The 25,695-nt window shown below is 47.7% G+C and overlaps 1 protein-coding gene across 1 annotated transcript; it reads right to left on the bottom strand.

The window, feature by feature from the left end:
• Positions 1-396: 396 nt before the first annotated feature.
• LOC129331984 (cytochrome P450 2J2-like) lies at positions 397-25,386 on the bottom strand. The gene is made up of 9 exons (XM_054982710.1): positions 25,204-25,386; positions 21,384-21,540; positions 19,828-19,968; positions 17,571-17,731; positions 15,357-15,536; positions 12,388-12,529; positions 5,453-5,640; positions 3,562-3,703; positions 397-572 (listed from the first exon to the last, which is right to left on the bottom strand). The coding sequence occupies exons 1-9, from the start codon at positions 25,384-25,386 to the stop codon at positions 397-399; spliced, it is 1,470 nt and encodes a 489-aa protein (XP_054838685.1).
• Positions 25,387-25,695: the final 309 nt, after the last annotated feature.

Below are 25,695 nucleotides of genomic sequence, written 5' to 3'. Positions count from 1 at the left end.
GTTTGTGGGAAACTCTGCGTAAGGATGCCAGAGAGCAAAAGGAAGGATTGGGTCCTAAATGATCCCATTGTGGAGATTTGAGATTACACAGCCAGCGAGAAGGGAGGGCATGGACATTTTCTACAATGCCTTCCTTGCCTTCCCTAAACAAATGCTCTTGGAAATGAACTGCATCCACATAGGTTTATTTATTTATGTACTTACAACCCTCTTTTGTTCCCTGTAGAGGCCCAAAGCAGCTTTCAACATTGTCCTCTCCCTTCTGCTTTAGCCTCACAACAACCTGTCAAGGTAGGTTAAACTGAATGGTCCGTAGTCGTTCAGTGAGCTTCCATGGCGGAGCAGGGATTCGAATCTGGGTCTCCTCGTTTGAGATTATCCTCTCTGCCAAACTCCTTAGTGGGGAAGGAAACGGAGTTTATAGTGGTGTTGCCGCGGAGACTTCAGTATGCTGTTGATATCGGCTTCCTGCTCTCCCTCTGGCAGCTGGACTACGAATGCACGGAGCACGGTAGTGAAGAAGATAAAGAGCTCCTCCCAAGCCATGTGTTCTCCCAGGCATACACGGCGCCCTGCAAAACAAGTCAGGGAGTAGAATTATTTCTAAAAAGGCTTGGGGCTTAAAAAGTAACTCCAAGTTGCATTATGGTGTGGCTTTGGTTATGTTTTATGTTTCTTTGCATATCATGGTATACCCAACCGCTGCCACCTTCATTTTCATTTTCATTTTCATTTTCATTTTCATTTATAGTCCACCTTTCTCCATGGAACCCAAGGCGGATTACAAAAAAACTTTTCAGTCTATCGGTAAATGGATTACAAAATACGATAACATCAGCCACTCCCTAAGCAGATTACAAGATAGGGTAACATTTGAATCTAACAGCAAATATTCCACGTAAGGAAAAATAATGTAGTTGGACAGGGATTGTAGAACAGGGTGGGGTGGGGGACAAGAGCAATGCATATAAATGTACCTGTTTAAGGCAGTGAAATCATCGCCGCAAGAAATATTTTATCCCTAATAAAAATCACTCCCTGATCCATTACTCCATCTACATTACATGTATTTTAATCCATGTATTAGGATGTTTTATGATTTTAAATTGTATATATGGTGAAATATGTTTTTACACTTGGTTGTGATCCGCCCTGAGGCTGCTGATGTGGGGAGGGCGGAATATAAATTAAATATAAATAAAATAAATAAAATCTCCAAGAATGCCCTCTTTGTATTGTCGAAGGCTTTCACGGCTGGAGAACGAGGGTTGTTGTGGATTTTCCGGGCTTTATAGCCGTGGTCTTGGTGTTGTAGAACTACAACGCCAAGACCACGGCTATAAAGCCCGGAAAATCCACAACAACTAATGCCCTCTTTGTTCCCACAAAGGCCTGCTTTTGCCCCACCTGGGTGCTTTGCCTTTTCTCTAGTCTAAGTTCTTTTGCTTGTATGGGAGGGGGGGCGTGCATAGCTTGATGGTGAAGCACATGCTTTGCTCGCAGAAGTTTCCAGGTTCCATCCCCAGATTAAGAGATGCTGCCAATCAGGGTAGACAATACTGGGATGGGTGGACCAATGGCGTGAGACGGTGTAGTGCCCAGTTTGTGAGATCTGCAGGGTGCTGACGGATGCAAATCTAATAGACTAGCTGGTCTTCTGAGATGTTCCCACAAGACAACTGTGACGGACTCAGCTTCAGAGGCTGAGATTTCCAGTCAGTGAGCATATGATTGACAGGTCCCCCCCCCCATGTGCCTAGCTTGAAATGGCAGTTGGGGATGGCATGTTGGGGAAGCTGCCAGTTGGAGTGGGAGAGAAAACAAGAGAGTGGAAGGGAGTTGGAGCCTGGCTTTAGACCAGAGAGGGTCAACCAGAGAATACTCTGTGAGAGGAAATAATGTTTATGAAGCACTGTTAGTCCTCGGACTAAAGTGGGAAAAGCCAGCACTAACTTCTGCTTAGACTTGAGAGATCTGGGAATTATAGAGGGCCAAGGAAGTGGGTAGAGAGCGGAGTCTCCCCTTCAGTGCCAGTAACAGGGTTATAGCTCATAACTATAACGCCTGCCCAGTATCTAGCAAGGGTTTGTCTCAGTGGAGCACCCTTAAGTCTGGAGAGGAGGGAAAGTCGTGCTGTGTTTGTGTTTGAGTATATAAAGTGTAACATCGGTGAAGCAGTGTCAACCTCTGAAAGAAGCCAGCAACCTAGTGTTAAACCAAGAGTTTTGTGCCTCACACCAGTGAAGCTGCTATATAAAAACCTTTCTGTTACTTCAGTTCAAACACCTGCCTACCTGCCTTTTGATTTTAACCTTCTGTAAATAAACCTTCTGCTACCTTTTGAACCTCCCCAAGCCTTGTGTGCCAGTTTCTGCTAAAGGGAAGCGCAAACCCCTGATCTGTCCCCTACTAAGACTTGGCTGGGTAACCATCTTTAATATTTCTTAAGGGTGGGACAAGAAGGAAAGTTGAAGCTTAACATCAACCATGCAGAGGTTTCCCAGCCCAGTATACAGCTTCACAGGCTTAAAGAGGAGAAGTTTTACCACAGGATAGGGCCTAAGGGTCAGCCTAAGCCTGAGTTGGACGTGGGTTTGTGGCAACAACATTTCTTTGTTGGTTGTTGTGGGTTTTCCGGGCTGTATTGCCGTGGTCTTGGCATTAATGCCAAGACCACGGCATTACAGCTTGGAAAACTCACAACAACCATCGTTCTCTGGCCGTGAAAGCCTTCGACAATACATCCAACATTTCTTTGTGTCCTATTCCTGAGCAGCAATAGCTGTGCAGGCGAAATCCTTTCCGCTTGCCAGTCATGAACAACTCCCTAAAGGGGCTTCTGTCTATCAGGCATGAAAATCTCAGCTTGCTTCACCCCTTGAAGAAGACAGCAACAATTCAAATACATTGCACCGTTCAGTCAGATATATTTTCTTATTATCTTCTTGTAATCCATAGGTCAGCTTATTATTACAATTTTCCCCTTCATTTTTAGCACTGTCCATAAAGGTCTTCAACTTAACTTGGAATTAAGTTCCTTCAAAGTTCTTTTGTATCCAGTCGTAAAAAGGGTCCCAAATATCATCATATATCATACTATATCTTTCAATAAACTGGATAATTTACCCATTTCTGCTTTTTCATGTATTCTTTCAATCAGATTTTCTTGTGTTGGGATATCTGTCGTTTTCCAAAATCTCACATATAAAATTCTAGCTGTTGTAATTATATTCAGAATCAAATGTTTTTGGTTTTTATTCATCTGAGCCGTTATATGATTTAGTAGAAAAATTTTGAGAATCTGTTGGATCATTCTATGAGTCATCTTCCAAAACACCGCTTTTTTACATGTCCACCACATATGGTAATATGTACCCACCTTAATTTCACGTTTCCAACATTTGTTTGGCATATTTAGAGACATTTTAGCTATCTTCATAGGAGTAAAGTGCCATCTATAAAACATTTTGTAAATATTTTCTTATTCTGTATTCCCCCAGCTATCAATAATAAAATTAAAATATCTAGTAAAAAAAAAAGAAGACAGCAACAATGTATTACCTGTTCCGAAAGCTATAAAGGCTTTGTTGAGCACAAAGTTGCCCTTGGAATCAAGGAAGTGCCCTGGATTGAATTCGGAAGGTGATTCCCAGAACTCGGGATCGGCCAGAACAGAGACTATGTTAGGCAACACAAGGGTTCCCTGGAAGGCAAGAAATCCCTGGTTTTTAAAATATCAATTAAGTGCTGCAAACTCAATCTTATAGGCAAATGTGTTCACTTTTATCTATTTTATTATTTTCATTTCTAGTCTTCCTTTCTTGGTGGGACCTACAGTGGATTACAAGTATGATAAAAAAATCTTTTCAGTCCATCAGTAGGCAGATAACAGAATAAGAAAGCATCAGGCAGATTACAAGATAAAAGCTTGACTCGTGTCTGAAGAAGGGAGCACTGATTCTTGAAAGCTTATACCCCGAAAATCTTGTTGGTCTCTAAGGTGCCACTGGACTCAAACCATCACATGCCAGCTTTTCTCCTTCTATAACACAGGCCTCCTGAACAATTCTGTTCTGCGTATTTTGCAAGATGTGGCGAGTGGCGACAGTTGCTAGCTGAGATGGTTTTAAAAAGGGCTTAGCCAAATTCTTGGAAGATGGGCTTTCAGCCTCTATCGCTCATCATGAAAGCTAAACAGAACCTCCATGTTCAGAGGAAGTATACCTCTGAATACCTGAGGCTGGAGACAAATAATGAAGGAAGCCTGTTCCCTTCCGGTTCTCTTAATGGGACTTCCAGAAGCATCCTGCTGAGACCCAGAGGAAACAGCAGACCAGCCTGGGTGGACCTTTGCTCCAATCAAGTATGATCTTCCCTTACTCTTTTGTGTTTGATACGGCTCCTAGTACCTGTAAAGTTTCAACTCATAGAATCATAGGGTTGGGAGGGGCCTTACAGACCAGCTAGTCCAACCCCCTGCCCAATGCAGGAACAGCCTAGAGCATGCCTGACGACTGTTCATTCAGCTGCTCCTTGAAGACTGCCAATGAGGAGGAACCCACCACATCCCTGGGCAGCCAGTTCCACTGCTGAACTACTCTTAACATGAAGTTTTTCCTAACATCTAGCTGGTACCTTCCCTCCTGTAGTTTAAGCACATTGTTTCAAGTCCTATCCTCTCCGGCCAACAGGAACAGCTCCCTTCCCTCCTCTAAGTGACAGCCTTCTAAATACTTAAAGAGAGCAATCATGTCTCCCCTCAATCTCCTCTTCTCCAAACTGAACGTTCACATGCCCCTCGGTCTGTTCTCATAGAGTTTGGTCTCCAGGCCCCTGATTATCCTGGTTGTTCTCGTCTGCACCCGTTCCAATTTGTCCACATCCTTTGCAAAGTGAGGCCTCCAGAACTGCACACAATACTCTAGGTGGGGCCTGACCAATGTGGTATATAGTGGGACAATGATATCCTGTGATTTGAATGTTATGTCTTTGTTGATACATCCCGAAATTGCATCCACCTTTTTTGCTTCTGCGTCATACTGACTGCTCATATTTAGCTTCCTATCCACCCGTATGCCAAGATCTTGTTCACACACACTGCTACCCAGAAGTGTATCCCTTATCCAATAAGCATGCTTTGCATTTTTATTACTCAGGTGGAGAACCTGGCACTTAATCATATTAAATGGCATCTTATGCAAATCTGCCCACTTTCTCAGTGTGTTCAGATCACATTAAATTCTATCCCTATCTTCAAGGGTGTTTGCTAGTCCTCCCAGTTTGGTATCACATGCAAATTTAATAATCCCTTCACACCCTTATCCAGACCATTTATAAAAAGGTTGAAAAGCGCTGGGCCCAGGACCAAGCCCCGTGGCACTCCACTGGACACCTCCCTCGTACTAATAACAATGATTGTGTACAGCCCATGTCTACGGGGCACATTTTGTACCTTTGCAATGTGGGACCCAAGCAGTGTGGTGTCCTCCAGACATAGCCGGAAAGGTCCAATGCCCACAACATTGATGAGACGAAGGATTTCATGAACTACGGCGTTGGTGTATGGCAATTTTGTGCGATCCTCATAACAGACGGTTTGGGAAGGCTCCAAAACAGCATTGATTTCCTCTAGAACTTTTTCTAGGGTTCAGTAAGGCACGTGAGAAACAGGTGTGTTAGAAAGCTTCTTTCTACTGACCTGGCCCTCAATGGGGCATGTTTTGGAGTGACAATTTAAAATATTAATATGCAGCTTTCCTCCCAGAGTACAGAACTTTCAAACGTTGAAATCATAGATGATTCAAAATCCAAAACGGGTTTGCCAATGCCAAGTTGGAAAATTCCTGGAGATTTGGGGGTTGCCAAAACTGGGTTTAGGTCTTGGAGCTTTGGAGGTAGAGCCTGAGGTGGGGGAAGGATTTGGGAGGAGAGGGACCTCAGCAGGGTATAATACCATAAAATCCATTCTACAAAGCTGCCATTTTCTCCAGGGAAACTGATCTCTTTAGTCTGAAGATTAGTTGTAATTCACCTGGCCGGAATCAGTAGCAAAGCAGGTGGTAATGCCCATCCCTCTTTCACCCAGCCGGGATGAATCACAGAGAAAGAGGCAACCCCCCCCCTTCAACAGCTGGGATTAGAAACAGAGCATGAGGAAATGCCCTCCCCCCTCACCCGGCTGGGATCAGACACAGCTGGCAGAAATCGCTCCCCAGAGGGTTTGTAAATTTTATCTCTGTCTCCCTGAAGGGGAGGTGAAATTGATAGAGATTTTGGATAAGAGAAGATGAAATTAACAAACTGCCAGCTCAGTCTTTTCACCTCGTGCAGAGAGGTGAAAGTGTCAGAGCCTTCCAATCTGTCTTTTTAAACTACGCTTCCTGACTAACATCATGTCTCCCTACACTTGAGCGTTCTTGTGTCTTGTGTAGAGAGACTCAAGGCAAAGGAGTGTAATGCATTAGAGTGCCAGACTAAGATCTGACAGATCCATGATCAAATCCCCACTTGCCGTGGAAGCTTGCTTTGTGACCGGGGGCCAGCCTCATACACACACTGCCCAGCCTACCCTGCTGTGAGGATAAAATGGAGACGTGGAGAATGATGCAAGGGGCTTTGGGTCCCCACTGAGAGGGGAAGGTGGGGGTATAAACAAAATACATAAATAAATCTCTCATGCCGAAAACTTTTACCAGGTGCTTTGCAATCCCCCAACTCTGCTGCAAGACACATCTTGGTCACTGGGATTAAACAAAGTGTGAGCAGTCCGTCCAGCCTCCACTGTTTTTATAACTGCTTATTATACAAATCATAAAGCCATTGAACCAGATGTGCCATAATTTGCATCAGGAAACAAGCCATTTTAGCAAACTGCCCAGCTGGCAGAACATTGTCATCTCCCGCCCGGGAGAGCGAGTTGTGAATGGAATGTGCGTGAATGCCGATTGACTAGGTGTGATTGGCTCCTGTCCCCTCCATGCTGCGGAATGTACTTTCTTTAACAATAATGGTACTTGTGAGTCATCCACACTACATTCCAAGCTCCCTTTCCCCTATTGATTCATACTGTCCTGCAACTGAGGGCTATCAATCAACTCTGATAAATTTAAAACTTCATCCTGGGAACGCTTAATCAAATTTCTAAATTAATCAGCTAAGCTCCGAGAACATTTAAATAACTGCTGTTCCTTTGTAAGGCACCAGGAGAAACCAACGCAGTTCTTTTGCTGCACTCCGGTAGCACCAATCAAAGGTACTCAAACCTCTGTCATTCCCAGGAGTTGACCTTTAAGGTCCTTTGTCCTAATGGATGAAGTGCTCTCCAGTCTCAGGGTTCATTTTTCCTATAAGAATCAGGGTTTTGCCCAACTCAAATTGTACACGTTTATTGGGGCCCAAGCATAGTATCTGCAGTCTCTCTCTCTGAACCTTCCTCTCTGGCCGATGATCCAGGACATGCCCTCTTCCTCCGTGGACTGCGTTACTCCTCTGATGGTAATTATATCCCAAATTCCCCACTCTATTCCAACCTCTGGCTGATTTCCTAGGACTCTGGAGTGTTTGTGTGAACCGTTTGTTTGTCTCTTGTGTGCGTGAGTTTTCCCTTTTAAATAAAAACTACTCATTTCAAAGAACACTCTTCTTTTCAGTTTCTTTGGGACCCCATAAAAATTGATGGAGGATCTCGCTTGTTACCTCTTTTGCATAGCCTAATTCCCCCCTACTCACAGGGAGATCAATTCCAGTAACAAAAGCATTGGTAAGTTAATTGGCTTTGCAGAGTTGTGCAAAGTTACATTCTACTGACTGTCTCAGATGTTTTCAAAGTGGGAAGTTCTGATCAGAAAAAATACCTGGGAAAGGCCTAGAGGCTTAGGAAAGCAAGGTTTTTACTTTCTGAAAACGATTAAGAAGATGAGGCCTGCCTCTAGTCGGGGTGGGAACGAATCAAGTTAATTTTTGACAGTATATATTTAAAGAAGCTGTTATGTGCTCTCCATGCTTCCGAGCAGTGAGAACTGCTGAGGGCAATGCGAGTAAGTGTACTTCCCTTCCAGTAAGCAAGCCGTGCTTTGTCATGCTGGCTTAATTTAAAATATACAAGCACAGCACAGATGAACAAGCTCCCCTTCAATTGCAGTTGATGCCCGAAGAGCAATGTGGGACTCCCACCCTCAAGGCTGCACGCTCTTCCTCCAAAAACTTTTCAGCTTTTTCTGTCTTGGCATTATCCAACCTGGGGGAAAAATGCCTGCTTGCATCTTTCTTTCTTACATAGCACCATGCTAAGGTTGGCAGTGCCTGGTTGGGAAAGTCATGCATCTTTGGGGGCAGAGCCTGGAGACAACAGTGGAGGGGAGGGTCTTCAGCGGGGCATAATGCCATAGAGGATTCCAGCCTCCAAACCAGGGGAACGGATCTCTGTAGTTGGGAGATCAGCTGTAATTCCAGGAGATTTCAAGGCCCCACCTGGAGGTTGGCAAAACCATACCCTGCACAGTCCTTGTTGGTAGGCTTCCCAGGTGCCTGCAAGTGGTGGGCAATCTCTTGGAGGTTTGCCCCCTTGCCCGCTGATCTAGGCTTCCAGGGGCCCACTGGTGGTGGGCAATCTGCAAGGGGTTTGCCCCCTTGCCTGCCATTTGCTGGAGATTGGTGGGAGGTGGCAAGCCCCCTGGAGATTACCCACCACTGGCAGGCAACATGGGAAGGTGTGCACCAGGCGTGCTCCCAGGGGGCACAACGACATCACTTCCTGAAAAGATGTTGTCACACTGGTTGCAGGCATGCTCCTGTGCTTTTCTGAGGCCAATTTTGGCCCCAAACAGGCCAGAATTAGCCCTGCACAAAGCATGGGAGCACGCCCGTGGCCAGCATGATGAAATCACTTCCCAGAAGTGACATCATCACGCATGCACTGGGAGAGCACGCACGGGCTAAAAAAAGCCACTCTGGAGGTACAAGTTAAGCGCCAGGTCGTCTCTCCCACTGGGAGGGTATAGGGACCTGGCAACCTACTCGTCAGATAACCCACTGCAGTAGGTGAATTCCATTTCCATTCAGGCAACTTGGCAAAGGGTGTTGGTAAGTGTAAGGTGCTGCACATTGGAACAAAATATCCTCATTTAAAATATATGTCGATAGGTTCTCAATTGGCTGAAAACAAGCTTGAAAAAGATCTTAGGGTTCTCAATTCAGAGTATGGCATCAGTAAAAAAAGGCAAACTCCAATCTGGGGATTATTTGGAAAGGGACTGAAAAGAAAACGGATAGTGTTATAATGTCCCTTGGGTAGATCTATGGTGTAGCATTATTGGGAATACTATAGGCAGTTCTGGTTAACTGTATCGCAAAAAGGGCACTGCAGAGCCAGAAAAATACAGAAGAGGGCAACTTAGATGCTACACGAGACATCTTACATGGGGACGCTCAAGTGTAGGGAGAAGCAATGTTAGCCAAGAAGCATAGTCAATGTCACCTCTCTACACAAGGGCAGTTAAAAAAGGACAGAGCCAGCGGAGATCGCTTGTTAGAGGGTTTGTTAATTTCATCTTTGCCTCCCTGAAGGCTCTGTCAATTTCACCTCCCCTTTGTGGAGGCGAAGATGAAATTAAGAAACCCTCTGAGGAGTGATCTCCAGCAACTCTGTCTTTTTAAACTACACTTCTCAGCTAACTTTGCCTCTCCCTACCCTTGATCATCCCCGTGTAAGATGTCTCCTATAGGGACACTCTGAGATGATTAAAAGGGTTGGAGCACCTTTCCCAAGGAGAAAGACTGAAGAGTCTGGGACTTTTCTAAACTGAGGGAGAACATGATAAGAGTTTTATAAAATTTTACACAGGGTAGAAAGGAAGGGCAGAGAGAATTTTTTCTCCCTATCCCATAATACTAGACCTTCGGGACATCCAGTGAAGCTGATGGCCAATAGATTCAAGACCGACCAGAGGAAATACTTATTTACACAATACGTGGTTAAAATTCGGAATTTGGTGCCAGCGGATGGCTACAAGCATAGATGCCTCTAGACAGCTTCATGGAAGAGAGGTCCATTGGCGGTATAATGACTCCAAGTAAATGTGTGCATGTGTCTTTAAATGCTTGATGAGATAGGTGAAGAGTGGGGGTGAAAGAGAGGGATGAGTGAGCGATATGATTGGTTGATGACTGAGAGTGGGGGCGGAGTGAATGCAGTTTGAGACTGGGAGTGGAGAGCAAAGTTTCAGTCCGAGGAAAGCAGGCTAGCTGTGTGCTGCCTGAGTATATTGAAGTGTTTATGAGAGAAATATGACCTGTGTGGAACCTGAACTGAGCATGTTTGTGAAAGGACACTCAGTCAGGGAAAGAGAGGCCAGCTGTGTGCTGCCTGAGCAGGTTTCATATTTCTGTGAATGAGAGTCAGGGAAAGAGAGGCTAGCTGTGTGCTGCCTATATTTGAAGTATTTGTGAGAGAACTATTGAGTCTAGTGAAGGAGGCTAACTGTGTGTGAAGCCTTAGAAGAGATCTGTGTGAATGAGAGTAAATGAAGTAACTTTAAGAACCGAGAACTACTTTTATGAAACCGATACGCTTCTTGAAGAAATAAAAGTTTATTTTGGTTTTGTTATATCCCAGAGTAGCTGTCATTGCTATATCCCATTCCTATCCTCAGGGCCACATAGAACCACGAAGGAGCCTGACGCTTAGGAACATTACCAAAGGGAAAACTAAATAAAAAATGTTGGAATATAATATTCCTGGTGGCAGCAAACTACCCAGAGGGTGTCAAGGGAAAGATTAAAGGCAAAATCTACCCTAGTGAAAGTAAAGGTCATAACAGGCGGCTACTAGCCATGGCGAGTAAAGTGAACTTCCACATTCAGAGGCAGTAAACTGAATGGTAGTGCTAGGGAGCAACATTAGGGAAGACTTTGGCCTCTCTATGCCCTGTTGTTGGCCTTACAGAATAACTGGTTGGCTGCTGTGTGAGAAAGGACGCTCAGGGCCGGCGCGCCCATGGAGGCCAGGTAGGCGGTGGCCTCGGGCGCGTGTGCACGGGAGGGGCGCTGGAGGGGGTGTTGGGGGTGGAGGCGCGCGCAGCGAAGCTGGCGTGACTGGGCTGCCTTCAGCTACAGCCAGCCAGCCAGCCCCTTGCTGCCGCCGCCGCCACACACGGCAACCGGGCACAGCCTCTGTGCGCCGCTCAAGCAGCGGCTCGCGGCTTCTGCGCCCAGCTGGGGCATGCGGCGGCGGCGGCACGGAGCTGGCTGGATGGCTGCAGCAGCAGCTGTAGCCAGCCCACACCAGCTCCGCTGCACGCTCCTCAACCCAGCTGGGCGCAGAAACCGTGAGCTGCTGCTGGGGTGGCGCACGGAGCAGCCTCCGCGCGCCTCCCCAGCCCCGGCTCGCAGCTTCTGCGCTCGGCTGGGGCATGTGGCGGCGGCGGCACGGGGCTGCCTGGCTGGCTGCAGCTACTGCTGCAGCCAGCCACCTCAGCTCTGCTGCGCACTCCTCCGCCCCGGCCGAGCGCAGAAGCCATGAGCTGCTGCTGGGGCGGCGCACGGAGCAGCCTCCGCGCGCCGCTCCAGCAGCAGCCCGCAGCTTCTGCGCTCGGCAGTCGGCATGCCGCCCAGCCCCCCTGCGGCGCGTGATGACGTCTGCGATGACGTCATCACGCCGCGCAGAGGCGCACGGCACGCTGCCGCAGGCGCTAAAACCTCTGGCGCCGGCCCTGAGGACGCTGGACTAGAAGAACCACCGGTCTGTTCCAGCAAGGCTCTTTTTATGCTGTCAAATAGTAAAAGAGTTCAGTAGCACCTTTAAGATGAACCAACTTTATTGTAGCATAAGCTTTTGAGAGCCACAGCTCTCTTCGTCAGATGCATTGGATGAGTATCTGCCAATTCCTTGCGGATTGTATTGGAAGAGCTGCCAATACATTCCACAAGGAATGAGCTTCAACAGAGAAGGTAGATGATCTTGCCAGTAAGGCTTGCAGATGTCATAAGGAAAGGATGATAAGAAATGAATGAATTAAAAGGACGGTGCATCTGATGAAGAGACCTGTGATTCTTGAAAGTTGACGATGCATCTGACGAAGAGAGCTGTGGTTCTTGAAAGCTTATGCTACAATAAAGTTGGTTAGTCTTAAAGGTGCTACTGGACTTTTTACTATTTTGCGGCTACATACTAACACGGCTGACTCCTCTGAATTTATGTTCTTACAATCTTACTTATGGTTGCACTTCTTGACTTAAGGCACTGATGTGGCCCTTCTTCCCAGTACCTCATGCACGGTGGATGTGCATTTTGCACCCATGGTTTGAGCATGTGCAGTCAGGCACATGATTTTGGGTTAAGGAACAGACATGCAAATGTTATTACTAGACATTGCAACTGCGTTTACCCACCTTGAACTTCTGGGTGTTTTACCATTAAGAGCAGTGCTCCACACAGCAGGGAGGCGGTGTTCTCTGTCCCTCCAATTAAAAGGTCAATCATAATTTGGACCATGTTGTCTTCACTGAAAGTGGACTTCGGGTCATCTTTGGTCTGTAAGTGGAACATGTTAAGGAACATTAATAAGCAGCCTGATTTTAATTTAAGGGTGCCCTAATGATCAAAATGTAAGTGTCTCTACACGAGATGCCTTGGCATGTGTTTCTCAAGTGTAGGAAGAAGCAAAGTTAGCTGGGAAGTGTAGTTTAAAAAGACAGAGCTGGCAGGGATTGCTCCTTAGGGAGTTTGTTAATTTCATCTTTGCCTTCCCAAAGGCTCTGTCAATTTCACCTCTGCAGTCTAAAACTGTGTGGGATGGCAACCAGAGGGCAGTGAGGAATGGAAATGGGCTGGAGCTGCCTTCCAGAGCCGGGCTTGGACCTGGAGAAGTTATAATGGGCTGAAGTTTCCCTTCTGGCATTTCACAGCCCCTTCACACAGCTCCAGTGTATAGCAAAGCCTTTGCCCTGCCGCTGGCTCTGTCTTTTTAAACTACCCTTTCCAGCTATCATTGCATCTCCTGACACCTGTTCTTCACGTGTCAGAAGTCTTGTGTAGAGAGACTCTAATTTATAATGTGTCATTAACGCGAAGTCGGAAGGAAGACAGCATGGTATAGCCCGATCTCATCAGATCTCAGAAGCTGAGGAAGGACAGTACTTGGATGGGCGACCACCAAGGAAGACTCTGCAGAGGAAGGCAATTTCAAACCACCTCTGCTTCTTGCTTGCCTTAACAGCCCCTTGTTGGGGTTGCCCTAAGTCAGTAGTGACTTGACGGCACTTTACACACAACGCTGATGTCAGACGGAATGTTAGAGGCTTTGGCGAACTCCTGGGTTCCAACTCTTTGCCATATTCCAAAAACAGAACCCAGAATGGTTCCACGCCGATGTTCTCATTTACAAAAGGTGCTCCTTCTGGCCATCACGCACTACGGTAAAAATTACTTTGCTGTTTCACAGCATTCGGTTCTGCTGCTGCAGTACTGAAAACCAGAAGCAGGCTTTCACAAGGCGCGTGAGGTTGCTTGGGAATGGGAAAGCTTTTCCTCCGGCACAGTTTCTGTAACTATATCCAGTCTGGGTCAGCAAATGGGAGCTGCTTTCATTGATGTCTCTTTTGTATCCGAGCTTTAAAATACATGGAGTCCTGAATCAAATAACAGAAGGAAGGGGTAGAGGGTGCCTTTCTGTGTGGGGGCAAGTCCCTTAGACAAAGGATTCCCTGGAACAGCTGCACCACTCAGGGACCTTCTGAGGGCATCTACTCTGACCCACTAAGAAGGTTCCCTTCTAGCATAACCCTAGACCAAAAAAGAATTAACGGGGTGTAAATCCTGGAGAACTGAGACCCAGCTTGGTGTAGTGGTTAGGGTGTTAGACTAGGAATTGGGGGCCCAGGTTCAAATCCCCATACAGGCGTAGAACTATGCTGGATGTCTCTGGGCCATATACTCTCTCAGTTTAACCAACCTTACAGGGTTGTTGTGAGGATAAATGGAGGAGGAGGAGGTAAATTGCTTTGTGTCTGCATTTGGAGAGCAAAGCAGGATATCAGTCAGTCAGTCAGTCAGTCAGTCAGTCAATCAATATGGATCCAGAGGGCCTTGAATCACATGGTTGCCCCTCTTCTGCCTGCCTTTGGGTTGCCAAATCCAGGTTGGAAAATTCCTGGAGATTTTGGGGCTGGAGCTTGGAGAGGGTGGGGTTTAGGGAGGGGAGGGACTCGGCAGAGTATAATGCCATACAGCTCACCCTCCAAAGCAGCCATTTTTTCCAGGGGAGAAAATGTTGTCATTGGCTGGAGATCAGTTGTAATTCTGGGAGCTCTCCAGCTACCACCTGGAAGCTGGCAACCCATCAGCTCATCTGCTTAGCATATACTCAACAAGGTCTGAGAATTTGATTTAATTTAATTTAATTTATTACATTTATATTCTGCCTTCCCCGCATCAGCGGGCTCAGTCTATAATCTATAGTCTATGATTGCAGTCTATAGGCAGCATAACAGGCTGTAGCTGATCCCTGCACTGCAGTGGGGACTACATCATGCTACCAACATCTTGCCTGTGTGTCTTTATAAGATTTAGGGGTTGAGGGAAGCTATCTGGCATTTGAGAATGCTTTTTTGATTTCAGTTGGAAACATTCCACCATATAAGCTTCTTGGGGGCATTTGGCTGGCACTTGGGGCAAAGGGAAGCCATAAGTTGAGTTTCCGTGAACATTCCATGGCCCTTCTTTCCTCTGCAGTCCATCACGATCCCCTGAGAAGCCATTTTGGAAAGTCAGGTAATCTTCTAGAGATGCATCTGGAGGAATAAATCTGGAGTTTTCCAGCAAGTGCATCCAGGGCACTTTGGATCTTTATTTATTTTATTTACTTCTCTTACCCCACTTTTCTTCCCAACTGGGACAGAAGGTGGCTTACAGAGAGCTGTTGTAGCATAATGGTTATGTGGTTGGGCTGTGAATCAGCCCTCTGCTGGTTCAAATCCCGCTACTGCCATGAGCTCTGCAGGTGGCCTTGGGTCAGCCACTCCTCTCAGCCCCAGCTGTATTGTGGGGAGAATAATAACACTGACTTTGTTTACGGCTCCGAGTGGGTGCTAATCTGTCCAGAAGGTCTGTAAATTAGCACACTGTTGGTGTTGCTATTATTATTACATAATTCTCTCCATTTTTTCCTCACAACACCCCTATGAGGTAGGATGAGAGTAAGTGACTGGCCAGCAAGCTTCCAGGTCAGACTAGAAATTCATACCTGGTTCTTCCAGATCCTAGTTCGACACTCTAGCCCTTATACAACACTACACATTGAATATCCTGATGCTCTTGAAGCTATGCAGGAGTTGGCTGAAGGCAACTTGCCCTTTCTTACCTTTTCCATGTGACCTAAGTAGAAGTCAACAAGGTTCTGTGGTTCTTCCCCTTCGTTCCATTTTTCCTTGTGGCTTTGGATCCGCTTTTTCACCTCCTTATGCAAGAAGTCATTGTATTTCAAGACCTGCTGGTGGCGTCCTGGCAGACGGTGCATAATCCTCGGGAAAGCATCATAGAGCTGTGGGCAAAGAGAGATCAAGGAGGTGAGCAACTGTCCTTGGGGCTGAGGCATTCACTGGAGTGATTTGGAATCGTTCTTCACCCACTTCAAGGTAGCGAAAGCAGGCGGTTTGCCATCTTTCAGCAAGAAAACAGCAGGGAGGGAAAGAGTTAACCACCCCAGTCCTCATGCTGTTCTCTGAAGCAACTGCAGAGGCTGTGTTTGCAAAAAAAAACAAACACCCCTCCCTATTTAAAATGTATCCATACGTTTAATATTTTACATCCCATTTCTTTAAAGAGTGAAGCGGTTAACAAAAGTTGAAATGCAAACCAAAAAATATTAAAGTCAATTGAATAAAAACCGTAACATTTAGCAATTCAGGATGGGTCTGTTATGGAAAAGTCAACCTAGCCGTAGGATGAATATAGGGCCAAATCATATTATGCTTCAAGATAACACCAATGTGCCTAGACCTAGGTATGCCCTGCACACCACCCCATGTGGCTCTTTGGGTCAATCGAGGTTGCGAATGTAGCTCTCCCTGAGCTACAGAGTGCATAGCCCTGCTCTGACCAGTACACCATGGTGGCGCTTCTGCCAGGACCTACCATTGGAAGTGGCTGACATTTTCTTGAATGGCTTGCCCGCTAGAGAGGTCACTACATTTGTCTTGGCCTACAGACATGGTTTTACTCTGTGGCTTTAAAACTATCCCATCACAAGTTCCATGTCTTTTTCAATGCAGCCATACTTGCTTATAGAGTTCCCATTCCTCGGGATCCCCCACTCCCAACTTTTGCCCCTCCCAACTACTTACCTGGCCAGCGGGGGGAAAGGTGGGAGAGCGGGTCTTCTGGGCACACTCCTATGCTTTGCAGCAGGTCGATTTGGGCCCCAAATGAGCCAAATCAGGCCCGTTTGGGGCCCAAATCAGCCTGCAGTGAACTGCACGCGTGCACCCCTGCCCTACGTGATGACATCACTTCCCGGAAGTGACATCATCGTGCCGATGCAAAGTGCGTGTACAAGGAGAATCCCCAAGCGCTGAAAAGGTAAGCGCTGGGTCCTCCCTCCCTCTGGGACAATAAGGGGACTTGGCAACCTTTCTTCCGGGCACACTGTCAGAGGCCTGGAGCAATCCCCCCAGAACCAGAAATTAGATGAAGTACTGCAGGTGGCCTGTGAAAGAGCTACGTGTGGCTCGTGAGCGGTTGAGTGAATAGTGGTGTTGTTAGACTAGTGCTGGAGAGGCCTGAATTCAAATTCCCACTGTTGTGTAGCTTAATTGATAATCCTCCAGTCACTTCCTCACAGCCAAACTTTCCTTACAAGGTTGTTGTGAAGATAAAATGGACGAGGGGAGAACCACGTGCATTGGCCATGCAGATCATCTCTGTAGCATTCCAATTTTAGTAGGTGTGTTCAGGGCCAGTGCCAGGGTTTCTGGCGCCTGAGGCATGGGGGGGGCAGCTTCAGGACTGCTCCTGCCCCCTCGTGCATGTGCATGCAGAGCACACACACCTGGACTGCGGGGTGGAAGGCGGCTGGGCAGGAGGGCTGAGAGGCTGCTGGCCCAGCCAGGCACGGCGGGTGGCTGGGGAGGCGGGCGTGCATCCTCCTAGCCCTCCTGCTCTGTTGCTCCACGCACCGTACTAGATGCCTGCTGTGCCTGGCCCGTGACTGCAGCTCCCGGCCGGGGGCGCATGTTGGCAGCGGTGGCAGCAGCACGGGAGAGCTGAGAGGCTGCAGTAGCTGCGAGCCAGGCATGGCAGGTGGCTGGGGTGGCGCACAGGCAACTTCCCATCCCTCCTGGTCAGCCGCCTGCATGCTGCTGCCACCAACTCCACGGTGAGCGCCTCCGCCCCTGGCCCCAGCACCCCCTCTGGCCCCTCAGCACTGGAGGCGATTGCCGGGGTTGCCTCAATGAAGGCGCCGGCCCTGGATGTGTTGCTGAACCACCCTTGGGAGGGGGAGGATGAGACATAAACAGAGACAAGAGAAACAATTCTGCCGATAATAATCCCAAAGGCTCAGTGCTAAAATGCTCACTCTGCCGGTTGCAGTGAACGGGACCAAGATAATTAAATAGATGGCTTTTATCATCTTGTTGAAAGACTCGTCCTCTGTGGGAAAGCGGTAACCAAACACAGTCGCGCAGATGACATTGGCAACGGCATGGATCATATGGGGCTTGGGCTCAAAGGCTGACCCTGTGAATACAAGAGAAAGGGACCAATCCTGACCCCGGGATTAATCAGTCAAAGAGAGAGAAGTTTGCAAACAATGAGGGAGGGAAAGGAACCAAGGAAAGCAGAAAGGGGATTTTAGTCATTCCAAGTGGTGTAAAATCTGAACCTCTCCACTTGGCACTTTTAAAACTTAGGAACTGTTTGCATATTTGCAGAACGGCCCTTTAACATATTTGGAGAGTTCCCGGTGGACCCTGAAGGGCCACTGGTGGGCAGGAACAAGCTAAGTCAAGCCCCCAAGTTATTGACAGCACTGCAGGGCTGGTCGCCTTGGATTTAAGAAGCACGGCCAGCCCTTGGCTGGAAGCTGATGGAGGGATTGGGGTGTGGAGGCTTTGTGTGACTCTGCGATACCATTTTCAGCTGAAAAAACAAAAGCGTTGTGTGATGCTCTAGGAATCCCCCCGATTTCCGGTTTTTACCATGGCAGGATTTGAGTTCCATGGCATCTTAGAGACCAACAAGATTTTCAGGGTGAAAGTTTTCAAGAGTCAGAGCCCCCTTCTAGGAAGAACTTCTGGACAGTTAGAGCGATCCCTCAGTGGAATAGACTTCCTTGGGAGGCGATGGGCTCTCTTTCTTTGGAGGTTTTTAAGCAGAGGTTAGATGGCCATCTGACAGCAATGCTGATTCTGTGAACCTGGGCAGTTCATGAGAGGGAGGGCAGGAAGGGTTACATCAGTGCTTAGTTCTTGTGGCCCCTTCTTACATGTCCAGGGTAGGGCTGATCGCCACTTTGGGGTCAGGAAGCAATTTTCCCCAGGCCAGTTGGGCTGGAGATTCTGGAAGTGTTTTGTCATCTTCTGGGCATGGAGTACGGGGTCACTGGGTGTGTGTGTGTGTGGGGGGGGGAGTAGTTGTAAATCTCCTGCATTGTGCAGGGGGTTGGACTAGATGTCCCTGGAGATCCCTTCCAACCCTATGATTCTATGATTGTTCAGAAACAAGTATGAAGAAGGGAGCTTTGATTCTTGAAAGCTTATACCCTGAAAATCTTGTTGGTCTCTAAGGTGCCACTGGACTCAAATCCAGCAGACCCATTCTAAAACTATCCTCATGGTTTTTACCATTGAGATTAGGATGATTCCTAGAGTGTCACACGGCAGGGTGATGTCACTTCCAGTTTTTTTGAGCTGAAACGATGTTGCGGCATCATTCTTCCCCTCCCCTCCCCTCCTCAGCTGCCCCACTGAGCACTGGTGTGTGGACTGAGCACCAGCAGGGGATTTGCCATCAGAAGTGGGGCAAATGGTAACCCTAGATATCAGCGTCAGCGATGTCTCAGCCATCGCCTGTCCCCTGCCAGCACCAGTCAGGTCTGAGTTGAACAGCCCCTGATTTGCTGCTCCACCGGTATCTCTTGGCTCAGACCCCAACAGCAGCAATGAAGATAGTGGCTGTAGGCCCACCCATCACCTGTTCTTGCACAGCTCTGAGCTGAGCAGCTCCGTGGAGCTGCCCAGAAAAGGCTCCTGAGCTAGGACCCTGGCAAAATTGATGAGCAATGAAGGGCAACGGCTTGTCTGTTGCCGTCACCGCAAACTGAATGGCCCTGGCTGCTCAGCCAGTCTTGCTGGTGGCTCAGTTTTAACATTCCATGCTCCAGTTGAAGAACTCATCACATCTGACCTCCATGGCTGATTTGAGAGCATTCTAAAGCTTGGGTCACTTCTTCCTCTCACGAGGAAGCCCAGCATTGGAAGTCCATCTCCTCGTGTGGAATTCTGAGGAAGGGAAGGGACAGCCTCTTGCCAGGTTCAACGGGTGGTGTCATCAACCCCTGAACCGTCTCCTTGAGGCACAGAAGCCAAAATTTGTTTTTGGGTCCACCAGCCGTTGCCTTGACCTCATCAGGGAGATTAGCTGATGCCAGAGCAAACAAGCAATCCCCGTTTCCCAAAAGGGAGGTGCAGTGGAAGAGGAGGGCATGGGGCAGAGGGGGCAGTTCTGGCTCCTTGTCCAGGATTATGGAGCAAAGGGCACGACTCCACAGCTTTCCAGAAGCGGCCCCCATAGCAGAGCATGTCTGCATTACAGTGGTTTGATGGGGAGTCTACCGTGCTGGCTTGCCAACACCTCCACGAGATGGCGGGCTTCCTCTTGAATTCGGTGCTGGATGTTCGTCGCCAGGTTCCTGAGCGCTGTAAAGGCAAAGCGCCTCTGCTGTTTCCAAGTGTGGCCGTTGGTAAGGAAGACACCTGCGGCAGGAAGGGGAACGCAGATTTTTGCTTTTGAGTAAAAGTGGTGGCATTACAGTGGATTTGTCTTTGCCTTTTCATAGACTGATGAGATGATTTGTATATCATGAAGTCAGAAAAGTAGCTTCAGGTAGAGGGAGGGGGCTTTCAGGAGGACTGTTGTGCCCTCTGGAGCACTTGTCAGGCCCGGAATGATACAACTACCCCCAAATGCTAGACTGGGGGCTGATTTTTATCAAATCAGCCCTGCATGCAACCCATGTTATGCAGGTATGGCATCATTCCCACCCAGTACAATGAGAAAGTGCTCTAGAGCCTGCGGGGGCACACTGTGGGGCTCCCAGGCCTGTTCCCTTGCCTTCCCCCAACATCGACTAGAACAAAGTCCAAAATATAGGGAATATATATAACTAATTGCTAGCAAGGATTCCCTACGACAAATTAAACCATAAATTGATCTCAACAAGTCTTTTTAAATTCAAAGTGCAAACATTACATGCAACGAGATTAATTACAATCAATTACAATTACAACGTTGACCTTAATGAATTGGTGAAGCTGGAACGGAGTAACGCATTGGCGTCATTGATTGTAACCTGGACTAGTTTGACTCTGCCCTTGAGGAAGCATGGCGCGAGAGTACTACGTGCGAAACGGAAGCCGCCGATGATCCGTAGGGCAGGAACATCGTTCGGAGGATTATATACATTATGGACAGTAGCCTTGCTTTTTGCTTTTTGCACAGCACTTTTTGCACTTTAGTTCTCATGTTTACAGCAATCACAGCTGATGACTCGGGAGGAGTTGGTCATTGTTTTCAGGGACGTAAATATTGTGTTTATTTCTCCAGACGGAGCTGATGGAACATACGAGTCTGTGAAATTGTGAAATGGGATGAATTGTATGAATGGTAATTGATTGTAATTAATCTTGTTGCGTGTAATGTTTGCACTTCTTGCACTCTGAATTTAAAAAGACTTGTTGAGATCAATTTATGGTTCCCCCACCATCGACCAGGTGAGAGGTGGCCAGGGGCAGAGGCTGGGAGTGGGGGACCTCCCTTGACCCCATTAGGGGAATGGAATCCCTAGTTTCAGGTGTGGTCGAACAACCTCTTTCCTCCATTTTCAGGATAATCAAGGGGGAGTGAAAAAGACAAGAGAACTACCCTAAACATAACAGCAGCAGGATGAAGAAAGTAGGCGGTGTGGTCTTGCTAGCCCTCTGGGGGCAACTTGGCTCCGCTAAGGTTGCCTCTGTCCCTCACTGGCCTTCCAGAGCAATGAAAGGGCCTACCCCCCCCCCCGCTTCTTCTCCTGGACATGTTAAAGGAAGCAGGGCCGTGCCAGAATGAAAAGGGAGCAGATCAATTTGTGCACAATTTTTTTAAAAGCAAGGAGAAAATTCGTTTTTACCTTTGTCACCCATCATGACCCTGAAGAATGGCGTCAGCGGCCTTCCGGAAAGCTCTTCAGAAATAATGCCCTCAGTGACTGCCTTGTAGCCACTGAGCACAACCATGGGGTTCGTTCCCATCCACACCGTGAAAATGTTTCCATAGGTGCTTGCGAGCTAGGAAGTCGAGAATTGTCAATTAGGAAACAATTAGAGCACAGCGGAAGAAAAGCCGTCAGAGATCTGGGATGGTATTTTTCTCTTCAAGGGGTGTGTGTGTGGGGAGGGGAGGGGAGAAACAGAGAAAGGCTCACAAATTACGTTTCTAACCCGCCCTTTCCGCAAGTGGGCCCAGGGCGAGGTACAACGTTTATAAAAATACAGTACAATATAAACAATGCAATACAGTTCAGATCATAAAATCAACAATTAAACAGATATTAACTGTCCCAAGATGGGGTCGATTCCAGGGTCCTGCCCATCAACGTACAGGAGGAGGGAAGCAGACAGATAACATACTGCAACCCATACGTGGGTCAGCTATTCCTCAGCATTGCTATTTACAACACAAGGATGCTACTATTGATATATCTACCTTGCAGGGAGCATAGATGAAAAGCACTTTGAACAGAAAGCATGATAGAAATACGTTTGTCTTAAGGGTTATTTTTACATGTGCATGTATGAAAGAATTCATAAAGTGGCCGTCTACTGAGCCAGGCGGTCTATCAAGGTCAGTATTGTCTAGATCCAGAGGAGTTAGCTGTGTTAGTCTACAGTAGCAAAATAGCAGAGTCCAGTAGCACCTTTAAGACTAACCAACTTTATTGTAGCATAAGCTTTTGAGAAACACAGCTCTCTTTGTCAGATGCATCGTCAGCTTTTGAGAATCACAGTTCTCTTTGTCTTTTGAGAATCACAGTTCTCTTTTACTCCCCCCGATTCATCAGAAAAGAGCTGTGGTTCTTGAAAGCTTATGCTACAAAAAAACTGGTTAATCTTAAAGGTGCTACTGGGCTCTGCTATTTTGGTATTGTCTGGCGTTGCCAACCTCCAGGTGGGTCACAGAAATACAAAAATAAAGCCGTGAACAACTAAATATAAATCAAGTTGCCTTTTTATAGATTATTAAGTGAATATTTGCTTTGACCTGGATATCCCAGGTGAGCCTGATCTCGTCAGATCTCAGAAGCTAAGCAGGGTCAGCCTTGGTTAGTTAGATGGGAGACCTCCAACGAAGACCAGGGTTGAACAGACAGACCATGGCAAACTACCTCTGTTAGTTTCTTGCCATGAAAACCCCACTAGGGGTCGCCGTAATTCAAGTCTGACTTGAGGGCACTCTCCACTACTAAAAGTGCAAAAGGTATGTGATTACAACCTTTATTGTAATATATAAAAAAGCAATTTGATTTATATTTAGTTAGTGTTCATGATTTTATTTTTTATGTTTCTGTGACCTCTTGTTCCCTCCAGGAGGTGCCTGACATTTCCCCAGAATTATAGAGATGAGGACCCCTGGAGAAAACGGCTGCTTCCGAGTGCAAAATCTATGGTATGCCATAGATTCTAGGCGAAATCCTGCCCCAAATTTCCTCTTCCACAGGCATCGCCCCCCAAATCTCCAGGAATTTCCCAAGTTAGAGTTGGCAAGCCTAGGATGGTCTTCTTTGAGCTGTAGCAGCTGCTCCCAAGGGTCTCGGGGAGCGGTCTTTCACAACACCCCCACTTCCTTCAAGAAAAAGCGGTTTTGAGAGGGGGTGAGTTGGACCAAGGAAACGGTGGGAGCTTTGAACCCTTTCCCTGCTCTTGCAGTGCTTCTCTGCTCCAAAGTGCCTCTCCCCAAACTGCCTTTCCGTGACTGAGAGCCAAGCTACAAGTGACGCCTGACACAGGTTGGACACTTGTCAGCTTCCCTCAAGTTTTGATGGGAAATGTAGGCGTCCTGGTTTTACAGCTTAACTCTCCATTACAGCTGCAAGACCAGGATGCCTACATTTCCCATCAAAACTTGAGGGAAGCTGACAAGCGTCCAACCTGTGTCAGGCGTCACTTGTAGCTTAGCTCTGAGTTAAGAACTATTGTAGCCTGCTCCTAGGCCTGTTAGCTCACAGGGCTAGGAAAGACCTCTTGAGCATCTGGTAGCAGCAAATGCTGGGTTGCCAACCCAATCTGGGAAACGCCTGGAGATTTGGGGGCAGAGCCTGGGGAGAGCAGAGTTTGGGGAGGGGAGGAACCTCAACAGGATATAATGTCATACAGCCCACCCCCGAAAGCAGCCGTTTTCTCCACAGGAACTGATCTCTGTCAGCTGGAGTTCAGCTGTAATTCTGGGAGACTTCCAGGAGGAAGCCAAGACAATGAGACATTTAAGTAGCATCTCCCATCCTCCTGTGCTTGGAATGCACAGTGTCCATCGCACTTGGTGCATTCTGGGAATTACAGTGCCCAGGAAGTTTGCCATTGGCTGCCAGAGCTACATTTCCCAGTATGCACCAGGGGCCTGGAATGCATGGAATCCCAAAGAGACTTCCCCAGGCCTTGCCTTTCCTCCTCATCCCTTCAGTTCCAGTAGAGACACCACACCCCCTTTCACGATCCAAAGGCTCTGGAGAAGGAGATGTTGCAGACAAAGCCACGTGCAGAGGCACCTGGAACCCCTTGCCAGGCACGTCAGTGCAGCTCCCTCTCTGTCAAAGAATCCTGCCCTCCCCTTTTCACTCAGAGAGCAGGGAGGGGAGGGTGTGCAAAAGGAAGAGGGAGGCAGCTGCCTAGGATATTAGCCTCCTCATCCAGGAGAGATAAAAGAGAAAGAAGAAGGTGAGGAAAGAAAGGTAAAGACTGCTGGAAGGGGAAGAGGGGCCTGGACAGAATCTCTTTGCGGGTAGGGTTGCCAGATCTGGGTTAGGACATTCCTGGAGATTTGGGGGGCAAAGCCTGGAGAGAACAGGGTTTGGGGAGAGGAGGGGCCTCAGTGTGGTTTAATGCCAGAGGGCCCACCCTCCAAAGCAGCCCTTTTCTTCAGGGGAACTGATCTCTGTGGTCTGGAGATCCATTCTAATTCCTGGAGATCTCCTGCAGACTATGTGGATGGCAATTCTGTTTGTTGGCTGCATCTGCCCTGAAGTCCATAGGTTAACAACAACTGATTTATATACTGCCCTGCAGGACAACTTAATGCCCACTCAGAGCAGTTTACAAAGTGTGTTATTATTATTCTCATGACAACCTCCTGTAAGGTGGGTGGGGCTGAGAGACATCTGGAAGAGCTGTGACTGACCCAAGATAACTCAGCTGGCTTCAAGCCGAGGAGTGGGGAATCAAACCTGGCTCTCCAGATTAGAGTCCTACCACTCTTAACCAGTACACCAAACTGATTCATTGACTGCTTGCTATCTGAAGAAATCCATCCATCCATCCATCCATCCATCCATCCATCCATCCATCCATCCATCCATCCACCCACCCTTTTTTATTCTGCCTTTCCTCCAAGGAGTTCAAGCAACTGCCGTAATTCGCCCTTCCACTGAAGCCTCACAACAACCTTTGAGGTAGGCTTGGTTGAGCAAGAGTGAATGGCTCAAGGTCACCCAGTGAGCTACAGAGTTGAGCGGGGATCAAAGGGAGCGTCTTGCCAGCCCCAGGGCAAACTACACCACCATGAAGATAGTTTTAGGTGGGTAGCCCTGTTGGTCTAGTAGAAGAGCAAGATTCAGATCCAATAGCACCTTAGAGATCAACTAGATTTCCAGGGTAGGAGTTTTCAAGAGCTAGGGCTCCCTCTTTCCACCGGATATAGAGTCCCTGCCCTCCACCCCATCCTCAAGCAGGAATCGTTACCTTCATGAGTTCCTGTCCTTGAAGCTGAAAGCCAAGGAGCCACAGGTTGCCAATCACGGGGAGAGGACTCGGTCCCGGGGGAAGCTGCCGTCTTGTCCATTGCAGTTTCAGAAAGTGAAAGATTTGGAGGGAGATGACAAACAGGAGGAACAATTCGGGTAGCCACAGTGTCCCCTCACACATGCCTTTCTCCTGCTCCCAGGTTCCCTCTCTTTTGGAAAATCTCCCACTTCTAAGTTATTTGAAGAGCGCCGGTCCTTTTGGTCATCCCTCCGTTAAGTGCTCTGTCTCTCTCCCTCTCCTCTCCTTTTTCTTCCTTATTAATAGGCGACCCTGTTCCTGGAGCCAAACCACTCCCACCTTGCAATGAGAATTCTCAGTGGGACGGCCCTGGACCCTGAAAGGCAGTTAACCACCCCCATCCCTTGGAGGGATGTCCGGACTTTTGCTTGCTTGCTTCCAAGGTGGGCTTACCTTGTAAGCATAGCACAT

This window comes from Eublepharis macularius, chromosome 6 (genome assembly GCF_028583425.1).
Source record: "Eublepharis macularius isolate TG4126 chromosome 6, MPM_Emac_v1.0, whole genome shotgun sequence".
NCBI lineage: Eukaryota > Metazoa > Chordata > Lepidosauria > Squamata > Eublepharidae > Eublepharis > Eublepharis macularius.
Note: the sequence above shows the minus strand (reverse complement) of the source record. Positions and strands in the feature narration are given on the sequence as shown.